General features: G+C 51.5%; 2 protein-coding genes across 2 annotated transcripts; both read left to right on the top strand.

The window, feature by feature from the left end:
- Positions 1-855: 855 nt before the first annotated feature.
- Positions 856-3,217, top strand: CALHM3 (calcium homeostasis modulator 3). Its single transcript, XM_009866739.1, is given in 3 exon segments — positions 856-1,142; positions 2,046-2,304; positions 2,717-3,217. Coding segments are annotated over 3 exon segments (1,047 nt in total).
- A 4,738-nt stretch (positions 3,218-7,955) lies between these two features.
- Positions 7,956-10,427, top strand: CALHM1 (calcium homeostasis modulator 1). The gene is made up of 2 exons (XM_009866738.1): positions 7,956-8,504; positions 9,936-10,427. The coding sequence occupies exons 1-2, from the start codon at positions 7,956-7,958 to the stop codon at positions 10,425-10,427; spliced, it is 1,041 nt and encodes a 346-aa protein (XP_009865040.1).
- Positions 10,428-12,894: the final 2,467 nt, after the last annotated feature.

The raw sequence follows: 12,894 nt of genomic DNA, 5'->3' as shown, positions 1-12,894 counted from the left end.
ACAGAGGTGATAATCCAGTGTCATGGGACAAATGAGCCAGCTGCTCTGATGGCACCATGCCCTCTGATGGGGAACAAGGAGTCCCAGTGCAAGGGCCTTGGATATGTAGGTATGGAATGAATGTCGCAGTACGTGTGTCATGTGTAGCTGAGAGCAGTCTTTGCTATTCCAGGATTTGAAATCTTTCGATACTCATAGCCTCCTGACTGAAAGGGTTATCCATTCAGCCCATTTTCATAGGGAAATCAGTGACGTGGTGTGCTCAGAGCCAGGTGTGTGCTCCCTGACTCCCCGCTGCCCTGCTCTGGGCTGGGCTGCTTCACCAAAGAGAAACAGGGCAGTAGCAGTAGCACAGAGGAGCTCATTTGACTTGCCTGGTTTCTCCTGGCTGATGAGTCGCTCAACAGCCTTCAACCAGTGGCGAGGGCAGCTCACAGGCATCCACTGACAGCTCTGCATTGAGAGAGCATCTCTGGGAGGGAGGGACCCAGCACTGCTGAAGGCTGTCACTGGTCAGCACATGGGACAGACCTAAAAAAGATAAACAGCACAGAAAAAAAACAGCTGCCAGAGGCTGTATCCATCCACTCATCTAGGAAAACCACCAAGTGCCCTTGAAGGTAAGCACTGGATGACAGACAGACCTGTGAAAGCCTGTGCCAGTGGGGAAGCCTCAGCACAGGGTTTTCCCACTGCCACAGCAGCTCTCTTCCATCCCCGTCCTCCTGTCCTGACCGACTGCGGGCTGACCTGCATTCCCAACCCCGCGCAGCAGAAGAGGGAGCGAAGGGAGACAGGCTGTGCCTGGCAGCCCAAGGATTTCGCAAGAGGAGAACCCCTAGCTAAAAGAACACGATGGACCGTTTCCGGATGATCCTCCAGTACTTCCAATCCAACTCGGAGTCTGTAATGAATGGGATCTGTGGGCTGTTAGCCCTGGCTAGTGTAAAGATGTACACTTGCTTTGACTTCAGCTGCCCCTGTCTGCTCTGGTACAACATGGTATACGGCTTGGGGATCATGTTTGTACCCCCCATCGCACTCTTCCTCTGTGGCCTCATCCTCAACAGACAGTCCCTGGTGATGCTGGAGGAGTGGAGGCGGCCGCAGGGACGCAGAAAGAAGGACCAAGCTGTCATCAGGTGGGGTTTGCACCAGGAGTCCCTCCTTTCACCTCCTGCTTAGATGTCTCACCTTCTGGTAATTAGTTTTCTTCTAAGCTCAGCTCCCAAGAGCTTTCTCTGTGAACCTTAAAGGGGCAGGGGCATTGTAAATGTGTTTACAACAGCAGAAACAAATGCAGAGCCTCATCCCAGCCCAGCAAAGGAGGGCAGGAGCACCTCAACACCAACTGCTGTGTTTACGCAGCCACCCTGGGAAACTGCATCGCTGCCTGCCCTGTTGTGTGCACACAGTGTTTCTCCTGGGGCTTACATATACAAAAAGATAAGACATTTCCACTTAAATGTGCAGCAAGAGCAGCATTTCCACCATAGACATTCTTTATCGATAGGGTTTTCCTCCCTTCAGCTGAATTTTTACTGACTGACACTTGTGAAATGGAGAGAAAAATAGCATCCAATGTGATACATACAAAGTTTTACTGAGTGCACAGGTTGACCCGGAGTGGTGCAAGAAAGGCTAAAGGGAAACGTGATCTTCCAGGTAGAAACAGAGCTGATGAGAAAGGAAAGAGGGAATGTAGAGGACAAGGGAGAGCTGACAAGGATCTGTGCACGGGAAACATGAGTATACAGATGAGGCAAGCACACAGTGAGAGAGAGGGCCATGCACTACGTGGAATGCAGGCAGCACGCAGAGCACTGCTGCACACTAGCAGAGATTTCACTGGGAGGCAGCACCAACAAAGAGATCCCAGAGCAGAAGAGGCATTGGCTGGAGCAATACTGGCGACAGTCCTGGGATTCAGCTCCCTGGCTCTGGGAGGGCTGTTTGGCATAGGGCAGCCTGCATCCATCGAGGCTGTGAATGAGGAGAAAGCTCCCAGCATTTACCCACTCACTCTTCCCTCTCTCCTGCCCCAGGTACATGTGTTCCTCCATCATGCAGCGAGCCATGGTTGCCCCTGTCGTCTGGATCGTAGTAACTCTCCTGGATGGCAAATGTCTGATCTGTGCTTTCAGCAGCTCCGTGGATCCTGAGAAGTTTGTGGGCTTTGCCAACGCCAGCCACCCCGTGCAGGTGCAGCAGCTACTGGCCAAGGTGCCCTGTAAGGATGATGAGCTCATGAGGAACGACACGTCCCGCAAGGCAGTGTCCAGATACCTGCGCTGCTGGTCCCAGGTGGGTTACTGCCAGCAGAACCCCCCGTGTAGGTGAGGGGCCCACGGCACATGTCATCTGCTCCTGATCTTCCTTGGTTTGTCATAGCTTCATCACGGTCAGGCTGGGAGCAAGACTGCTCTTTGCTTCTCTATGCCCCCAAATGTTGCCAACCTCAGTGATAATCTCCATAGTCACTGAGTTACTGATGCACAGAAAACTGTCCTATACTCACTGGGAGGACATTATACCACCCCTCTGTGTACAGTTTGGGGGTGCTGGACTTCAGGGACAGACCAAGGACAGGAGTCCAGGTATGCCACATCTCCCCTCCAGCCACAAAATTCCCTGTCTCAGTGAAACAGGCAAACAGCTCGTGCCTGTCCTTGTGCCTGTCTTGCTCCTGTTCCACTGCTTATTTCTTATCACCCAGGCACTCGGCTGGAGCATTTTGCTGATCCTTATCATAGCAGCTTTCCTCGCCCGCTGGCTCAGACCTTGCTTCAACCAGGCTGCCCTCCTGCAGGCACGTCACTGGAGCAACTACATTGACATCGAGCAAAAGATTTTTGAGGAAACCTGCTGTGAGCACAGCCGGCTCTTTGCTCACAAATGCATCCTCCACTTCTTCGAAAGCATGCGGCAAGAAATCAAACTGCACGGCTTCAGCTTGCCTTGTGAGGGAGAGCATATTGAAGGAGAGGAAGATCTTCTCCGGGGCATCACACATCAGGATAAGGTGAATAAACTTCTGAAAATGTGGTACTATGAGAAACCTCCTCTGGATGTGAGCCAGGCAACCCAGAGGCACTCCCTGGAGTGAAAGAGATCCCCTCCGTCCGGGGCAGACAGCCCTAGTACACGGTCCAAATTCCCCCAGCTTTGTCCTGCAGCCACTGAAGGGACACTGCCATACCTCTGCACAAAGCAATGACCCATGGACAGATGACAGTGCTTCTCACACCTTACTCCAAAACTCCAACCCCAAAAGGCTTCATTCCGGGGCATGCCTAGTGAAATCTCCAAAATAAACTATCTCTGAAGATCCAAAGGCCCCAGACTCAGTCGCTATTAATGACATTTCTCAACCAAGACCTCTGCATAGCACTCTCGTCATATTAAAGACTTTTCAGATCCTTACAGCTGTAGTAAAACCTGTCTGGCTCAAGGAAGGATTTAACCAAGGTGGCAACATCCGGCTGCGTAAGCAAATTGACTGGAGAAGCTTCCCAGAGGTGTGAGGAGCTCCTGCCCATTTCAGTGAAACCTAGTTCAGAGAGTTAGCAGTGCTGACACCAAAGTGATTTAACTGGCAACTCTTTTAGTACCACACCAACAAGTTCACTCAAAAAGGCAAAACCACCTGCTATATCTACACATCTGATGAGAGCTTTGACTGCCCCCTAGCCCAGCCACCAAACTGTTCAGCCTCCCTTTGACAATCCTTCAATACTTCCATGCATTTTCAAAACAGGATATGGCAACATACTGAAATTCATGGAACAGCATAGATTTAATTGAAGATACCTCTGGATAAGTGTCCCTAGATTGGGACGGATTTGCAGAAGGAAAAGGAGATGGAGGCACATGTTGAGAGCTGTGGGACTGTGCTGGGAGTGAGGTGGCTGCACTAAGTACTGGCATTGGACCACGGAAAGGACACATTGACTCTGCCCGAAAAGTCTGAACACAAATCTTCAACACTTCCCTCACAGATTTTACTACAAACCAATCAATCTAGAGGATCATCTTTCCATCACCTGAGCATTTCCATCCTTAGTTTCAAATCTGTTTGAACGTAACTTTATCTCTGAGCCTCTAATGTTAATCGCTTTCTCATCTGCCTTTTTCCAATCCCTGTAGTAGATGGTGCCAGCCACAGTGCCAGTTCTAACGATATTTCTGCCCAGCATCGCTGCTTGGATGCATTAAACTTTTTCCTGCAAACTATACGTATATTTCTCCAGGTGGAGACTCACACTGATGCCCACTTTGTTCTCGGGAGTGACGGGTGCAAGGTGGAGGGGCTATGAGGAGGAGGGGTGAGGAAGAAGTGTCTCCTTTGCCGTGTGTGGATAGGTGGGGCCTCCAGGATGAAAGAAAAGTGTGGGAAATGGGTATATAAATCTTCCACCATCTTGTGACTAAATCCAAAATGAGGGGTTGAATTGAAAATATGTATTAATCCTCAAAATTAACTTGTTGAGCTGCTGGGAGGTGGGTCATCTCCTCCCCAGGATGTTTGTGTGGGAGGGAGGAGATGCTGGGCAAAACACACGGAGGCCAAATAATTCCATGACCCACCTGTGGGCAGCTGCACCCCTCTGCCAGGCAAGGCCTGGTCAGAAGCTGGAGGGTGCAGCGTGATGTGCTGAAGAGATTTTCTTATTTGCATAGCAAAATCAGCACTGGCTGAATCCCTGAGCTTCCCTGGATGGGCTCAGAGAGGGCACAAAGTCAGCTGTGGCCCATGCTGGTTGGGAATAACACAGTAGTCTTCTCACCAGCAGCTCTTTAAGTCCAGGAAGATTGTGAGCTCTCTTTTGAAATGAGCATTGCATCCTGAATTTCATCTCTGATTTACTTTTATCAGACACGACATCACAAATCTCGGGCTTAGACTCAGTTTGGACTCACCACTCCACACTAGTCAAATTGGTTATTTTCCTAATCAGTTCAGAGCAGAGGTCCACAGCTCCTCTTTGCATGCTGCTTTTCATGTTCTCAGGTTTTAAGTCATCCCAGAGTGGCCAGAAAACACAAAATGCAAAAAAGGGGAAGAGGCTTGTTTTGAATCCCACTGACTTATTGTTGTCTTCACTGAGAACTGCCAGTCCTGTACACTAAGTAGGCTCGGACTCCTCATTCGTGTTTGATGAAAGGCAGAGTTTTCCTGGAGATCAAAAAGCAATCTGCTTTCCACGAGCTTGATTCATGCAGGCTTTGATGTGAACTGCCCTTCAAAAAGCCATTCGCCAGGTGAACAGGGAAGCCAGCCTGAGCTCTTAGCTAGCAATACGATAAGCCTCATCTATATTCATGCCACCAAATCTCTTTCCACTTGATGAGATCATGCAATTAACCTCTCCACAGCAGGCGGAGCTAAGACTGCCCAAGTATTACTGACATACTTTGTGCTCAGTGGTGGCATCTCAGGGTGAACTTCTCATTACCAACCTAGCCCCAGGGCTGGCCAGGGGGGAGATATCAGAAACTGCTGCACTGATTAATGGTCAAAACACCTGGTTTGGCTTCATACTTCTGTACCGACGCGCTGCAAAACCTCTGGGAAGAGTATCTCCCACACGCCACCCACCTCGCCTTGGTGACATATCCCACAGCCACAAATGGAGCCACGCTGGTGCCCAGGCAATCAGATGTATCTTGATAGTCATGTCAGCAGCACACACAGTGCCTGGACCAGAGGGACTGAACGCCTTGCAGATAGTCAATACCGCAACCATCTTGTAGTCTTGCAGAGCCAACCATCTTGTAGCCCCAGTATTCCCCCATTTTTGGCCAACTTGAGAGAGCAACCTAATGCATCAAGGCTGCTTTGTGAGATGGGAATAGAGATGCAGGAGAGCACCAGGAACACAATCTATGTCTTTTAGGTCTGTGCTGCAGGAGCTAGGCCTGGCCCAATTGTAGCTATCACACCTCATCAGTGTTTGTCTCGGTTCTGGCAAGCTGAGGAGGAGTCTGTCAGCTCAGCTCTGTGCTGGCAAATGTACACAGGGTCTTTGCACTGGAAAGCCCCCAGGTCTGCAGGCAGCAATAAGCTGAAATGAGCCATGCCTTTGTGAAAGGGGAGAGAGCTAAAAGTGTTGGCGAAGCTTTGCACTCTGGCATAAAGATGCGGGACGTGGACACCACAGACCTGATCTGGCTCTGCCCAAGCTGCTCCTGGTGCACAAAGATCAAGGAGGGAAACGCAGGTATTCAGGTTTGCTTGGGTCCAGATCGCCTGGTGTTGCTACTGAATTAATAAAGGCAGGCAAAGTGGTGTGGCTAAACTGTCAGCAATCCTGTGCTGCACAGATTAGCCAGCCCAATACTCATCCAGCTCAGCCCTCCCTGCACAATGCACCGGCTGCATGGGAAACGTGCCCTTAGACACCTTAGCTTCAGGTCAAGGCATACAGCCAAATCCCAGCCCCAGCCCCTCCTGCTAAATGGGTGCACATTGCTGGTTCAGGTAGTCCTTGCTCTGCCCTTCGCGTCAGGATGTGAGCAATCTTCAGAGGAGTGGCAGCTCTGCTGACCCCTCAGCCCCTGGGGCTGCTCGTACCTGCTGGCTTAATGGGCAGGAAGGCCTCTGCACAGTCCATGTCTGCAGGTTATCTGGTACCACTGGGAAACGTAGTCCCTTGGGCATAGAGGCTTCCCTTGGGCTAGGAGAGTCACTGGCAGGGTTTACACATCCTCCTTGTATTCCCAGTTCCTGCACATCCCAAATTTGTCAAGGGATTATACCCGTAAGAGCTGGCTGCAAGAAAATCGTTCAGCCTCTGTCACTGCCAACTCAGAGCAAAGTGTACTCAAGCCCTTGAGAAATGCTCATTGAAAATGGGTGAAATGAAGAAAACTCAGGGAAAAAAAAAAGTAATCTCAGAGTTCTTCTGGGCAGGAAGCATCTTCTGAGAAAGCAGAGGTACTCAGGGCTCAGATGCTCTCAGCAGGACTCACCTGCAGAGCAGGGTGTGTCCTCTGCGCCCCTGTCTCCACAGCCCTGTCTGCTCTCTATGCCTAATTATCTCGAGCCCCAAAGCCAGGAAAAGCACTATGTGCCTCTGGACATTGCCAGACCATGACAGTCAGGGTTTAGAGGATATTTTAGTAAGTCCTGAGGGCACAGGGCTGTGAAAACTAAGGAGCTACAAGCATCATCTTGTAAGTCCAGCCAAAATGTGGATGTTTGCAGGACAGAAGTAAGCCACCGAAAGACCTTGACAATACAGATACAACATCCCTGAGCACAGAGAATTTTATCCCTTCTTTCTATGCTTTTCCTTTTCTCTTCCCTTCCTTCTACAGAATAAAACAGAAAAAGCATTTCCCAGACAATCAGGTACAGAGGAGGGGGCTGGCAGACCCATGAGTTCCTTGCATTAGATGCTGCTGGGGTGATGCAGACATGGAGGTAGGGGGGAAGCTCTGGCATCCCACTTTTCCATATGTGCTCGCACTGCAGAGGTGGGGCATCCCATTCAGTCCTGGGAGGAGCACCCACCTCCTGCATTTGCAAACAGATTCACAGAAGCCAGCCAGCCAAATTCCCTTTCTGCCCAGGGCACAGGTTGCTCTGGGAAGGGCACAGCCATGGTAACACCTGCACCCACCAGCCAAGGGGGCCAGTGGCTGGGAGACTGCAGAAACGGAGACAAGGAGAAGAATGAATGCAGGTTTAGCAAATCAAAACCAACCCATGTTTCACAGACACAAAGAAGAGCAAGAGGAAGCAAACTGAACTTTTGCAAGCAGCAGAATTAGCAGAAAAAATGTTTGAATTTTCTGAGTTAAATATCAAGACTGAAAGAGTGCACAAATGAATCAGTGAACTACACAGAGACTTGTTGATGTCCATCTTTGAAGAGAGGGGCTAACAGAATGAAGTGAACCAAAGCCCCAAGCTTGGACCCTGGTGGGGGGAGGAATCGCATCAAGGGAAGATGGACAAGTTTCGGATGATCTTCCAGTTTCTCCAATCCAACCAGGAGTCCTTCATGAATGGCATCTGTGGGATCATGGCCCTTGCCAGTGCCCAGATGTACTCTGCCTTTGACTTCAACTGCCCCTGCCTGCCGCACTACAATCTGGCCTACGGGCTGGGCATCCTCCTGGTGCCCCCCTTCATCTTGTTCCTGCTGGGCTTTGTGCTGAACAACAACGTCTCCATGCTGGCAGAGGAGTGGAGGCGGCCCCGGGGCCAGAGAGGGAAGGACCCAGCCGTCCTGCGCTACATGTTCTGCTCCATGGCGCAGCGGGCCATGATCGCCCCGGCAGTCTGGGTCTCGGTGACATTGCTGGACGGCAAATGCATCACCTGTGCCTTCTGCACCTTGGTGCCCGTGGAGACCCTGGGCAACACCAGCCATCCTGGCCTCTCCCAAGGGGAGATGAAGCAAGTCCTCGCCCGCATCCCCTGCAAGGAGATCTATGATGGACAGGAGCTCGTTGCCAATGAAGTGGCCATCAGGTACCTGCGTTGCATCTCTCAGGTAAGAGGCATCAGGGCCATGCCCTCACTGATGTTTAGGTTTAGGCACTGCTAGCCTTAGCTCTTCCCTTGAGGGAATCTCCTTGTTGAAATCAAGCTGCAGAAGGGGAGACTTGTGATTTTGCAAGGGCACAGCGCATTCTGACTCAGCTCTAGGGAGTTACATCCGCGGTGTAGCGCAGAGACTGAAGCTGTAGATCGCCCTGATGACTCGGTCCCCGCTCCTGCTCGGGCAGCCTGGGGCTGCAGGGCAGCAATACACAGTCAAGGTGCATGCCCAGACTCATTTAGAGCAAGCTCAGAAGGGACTGGTGTGGATGGTACTGGTTGGTGGGCTGCGACTCCCTCCTACTACTCACCGTTTGCTCGTGGTTGCTCTTTCTGGTCACTATAACTTGTGCAAGAAATGGGCTGATAACTATCTATGCCACCTGCCTCTGCCTCGTGCATGCAAACAGCCAGTGTGTGTTTATTAACCATCCCTTCCCAGGGAACTACAAATGAAAATGCGCAACTAACTGCTTGTTCTGTGCTTAATTCCTCTCAAGCTCTCTGCTTCTGGCCATGTTTGAGACGGGATGGTCTGACCCGCTCTGGTCACTCATGTACATCTGTTTAAAAGCAGCTCCTCTCCCTGACCCCCTTAGGGCAGACAGGAATTATTACCCCCAGTTTAAGAGAAATGGAGGCACAGGGACTTCTCCAAAGACAGAAAGAAGATTTTTCTGAGTAGACACCAATTATTAGCTGTTGGGAAGGAGTGAGGGCTGCAAAACAAGAGGTGCCACCCAGATATCTCCCTCCCAAGTGCTCTTTTAAGGGGTTGCATTTACAGTGGGGTTCTCCCTCACGAGATCTGCCTGCACAGTCTGGTGGCAGCCTGAGCTGAGACCAATAAACAAGACAGACCGGTCCCGACTCTGACCTCATCTCACCCTTCCTGTCAGACCCCATTAACAGGAGAGTCTCTCACCACTGCTTGCCCACAATAGATGTTTCCAAGTCCAACAGCTCAGGCAAAGGGTTAGACAGTTGCATAAACCCAAGGAGTCTCTAGAACAACGTTAGCTATGAGTCAGAGGACATAGACAATCCTAGACCTGAGTGAGGCACGGTTGTATCGGAGGCAGGACGGAGGGCTGGGTGCAGAATTCAGTCTGGTGCTATTTATGGTCACTGCCTGCTGATGCTATACAAGGCGAGAAGCAGAGAGGTGCTGCCTGAGTGGCTGCATCCAACAAAATTTCAGTGCAGATGCGCTGATGTGGTACATAGGGTCTCCTCATCCAGCTTTGCAATGCAAACGTAGCCAAATGTCAAACAGCCAAAAGTGGAGCCATGTTTGTTCACAGGCTCCTGCCAGCTGGTGGGAAGTGCCAGGCGCGTGCTCTGCCTGCCTGTGACAGGTCTGGTTTCCCCCTCATCCCTGCAGGCTCTGGGCTGGTGCTTTGTGCTGCTCATGACCATGCTGGCTTTCTTGGTCAGATCCCTCCGGCCCTGCTTCACCCAAGCTGCCTTCCTGAAGAGCAGGTACTGGTCCCATTACATCGACATTGAGCGCAAGCTGTTCGACGAGACATGTGCTGAGCATGCCAGGAGCTTCGCCAAGGTCTGCATCCAGCAGTTCTTTGAGGGCATGAGCACGGACCTGGCAGCCGCTCACTGCCATCCACCCAGGAAAGTTCCCGTGGACATGGGGGAAGCTGCCGAAAAACTCCTGGGCATCACTGACCAGGGCACCATGAACACGGCCCTGAAGAGCTGGCACAGATGCAAGCCCCCACTGCACCTCCACTCGCCTGCCCTCCCCAGCAGCTGTGGCTGGGCAGGGGAAGGGCAGCCCCCCATGCAGCCCCCCATGCAGTCCCCCATGCAGCCCCCCATGCCCCGAAGGGAGATGGCTGCCTACTACAGCCGTGTGTGAGAGGGCACAGGGGGATGCAGAAGCAAAGCTGCGCTTTTGGGAGGTGGGTTTGCTGGGAGGACGGACAGACAGGAGCCTGAGCCGGGCAGGGGCGAGGGCCAGCAGCATGGGAGCTGCAGGGGGACAGGCACCCCAGTGGTGCCGGTGCAATCCCACCTGTTCTCACATCCAATCCTATAGCATCAGTAATTCAGGCAACGAGTTTTGTGCCAAGCAGGATGGCTACTCAAGGTCGTGACAGATGAGCCCCTGGGATGCTGAAGGGCACGATGTGGCAGCTGTGTCCCTTACCACCAAGCACCACGTTTGTGTTGTGATAGTTGCCAAGGCAGACATTACCAGATGGGCAAAACTTCCTTTCATTTACCATGTGCTCAGCACTGGGCACCACATGTGGATTTAGGCAGTATTAAAAATCCACTGAGGAAACAAGCTGGGGGAGCTTCTTTTACATGCCAAGTTATGAAACCCTAAAAGTGTCCCCATTACCCCTCCACATGATACATCCTCACAAACACACATAGCATCCAGGCCAAGAAAAGCTTTAAAATAAATTTGACTCAAGCAACAAGCTGGCGCAGGGACATTCCATATTGCATTACACGTGATGAGAACAGCACAGTTGGTGTCACAGGTACTATTCAATGAGGAGCTCACAGAGATGCTCATTGAGGGAAGCATCTAGACAAAGAGAGCAGCTATCACTCAGCAGCATGGAGGATGGGGCTCAGGCCAACACCCTGCCACAAATTTTCTTTAGGACAGTTTGTTTTTGCAATTTTACCTGGATACCTCCCTGACACAAAGAGTGATGTTAAAAACCTGCCTGAGTGTTTGTTTAAGGAGCCAAATAAATAATTCAGGCTTACTGTTCAAGCTCTGTGTTCAGGATTTATAAAAGCTATTTACAAAAGCCGCTGGTGTTTCTTTATTTGAATGCAATGAAGAGGAGTGGGGGGCCCCAGGCCAAGCCTGGAGTGCTGAGGCCAAACAAGTCAGGGCGTTCTGCCGGTGTGCGGTGGCCAGTGGTGAGGCAGCCCTGGCCATCAGAGGAGGAGCCAGGGAGCCATCGCTGACCCTACGCAGGACTGGGTGCTGCCCATTTCCACAGAAACAGAGGATGATGGGATGCAGGCCCTTGAGGTGGCTATGGAAATCACAGCCCAGAAGAGCATTCCCTGATGGCCCTGATTTTATTACCAAGACACAGAAGGAAAACCCCTTTTGAGAGATGAGTTTTACCCCGGCCACATCCCTTTGAAATGCTCATCCCCTTGAAATTTCTGCTGCCATGTTCCTGTTCAAACCAACCTATTACAGCCGGCTGGTAACTGAGGTGACTGTCATTTCATAAACCTTAATTATCGGTGTGTAACTCCACAGAGGCTGTGGGGAGAGGAGAACAAAGGCCCAAAATTAGGAGGAAATTCTCCAAGCTGCTGTAAGAGTGCCTTAGTAAGCCCGTAGCCAAGCACAGGCTGAATCTGGCTGACTCCCAGAAGAAAGGAACATGACACAGATATATCATTAATCTTCACGCCCCAAACTTTAATTAAGGCACCTGCCCAGAAATTAATAGGCACAAAACCTGATTTACGAAGCAAAGGAGATTAAAAGATAAAGGCGGTTTCCACTCTTATTTGCAGTGCAGCACTGTTAATAGTTGGCCAAGAAAGACGGGCTCCGAGTCCTCACAACAGCAAGCAGCATGCAGGGCTGTTGGGCTCTATGGCAGGGCCATTAAGATAACTAACAAAATAGCATGCATTTGAAAAGAGAAGCTTTGGGGCTTTTAATTTAGGTTTTCAGAGCTTTGTCCCCGTGCATCATTTCCCCACAGAGCAGGCAGGTTATCCTCTCTTTGCTGGATTTTGGGGACATCATTCATTGCTTTTGGAAGAAGACCCCTCACTAGGGAACCTGACACAGCCCCTGGGATTTCAGCTGGGCTGGGGTCCCAGTGCTGAGCCCGATTAGCAGCACTGCCTCAAGCGCAGAGTGAGCCCACAGCCGAGGCGCCAGGCGGGAGGGGACCCAGCCCCGGGCAGGCGCGGAGGTGTGGGAGTGCCAAGGGATGCACTGCAGCCAAACACCTGGAAGCTGCAAAAACCTGCCTGGGGACCCCAGATCTGGGGGTAAGAAGGAGAACTCAATCCAAAAATCCTGGCTTAACTGCTGACGCTGGGCTGAGCTTAGCTTTGCTCCAGGGAGAGGGGAACATGGGTGTTGCTGAGGATTTGCCTGTGCTGAAGACATCCTCTTGGGAGGGCTGAGTTTAAGCCTGGGGACACAGTGACAAAGAGGCTGGGGAAGAAGGATGAGGGCCTCCGGCCTCTGCAACAGGCTGGGCAGGAGCTGGAGCTCAGGGACAGATGGAGGTGAGGAGGGAGCAATGCAAGGGGAAAGTACCCGTCCTCGGCTGCCTTGCAGGCGTTGCTCTGCAGAGGAAAATGCGAGCAGGGAAGCT

This window comes from Apaloderma vittatum, unplaced genomic scaffold (genome assembly GCF_000703405.1).
Source record: "Apaloderma vittatum isolate BGI_N311 unplaced genomic scaffold, ASM70340v1 scaffold18953, whole genome shotgun sequence".
Lineage (NCBI taxonomy): Eukaryota > Metazoa > Chordata > Aves > Trogoniformes > Trogonidae > Apaloderma > Apaloderma vittatum.
Note: the sequence above shows the minus strand (reverse complement) of the source record. Positions and strands in the feature narration are given on the sequence as shown.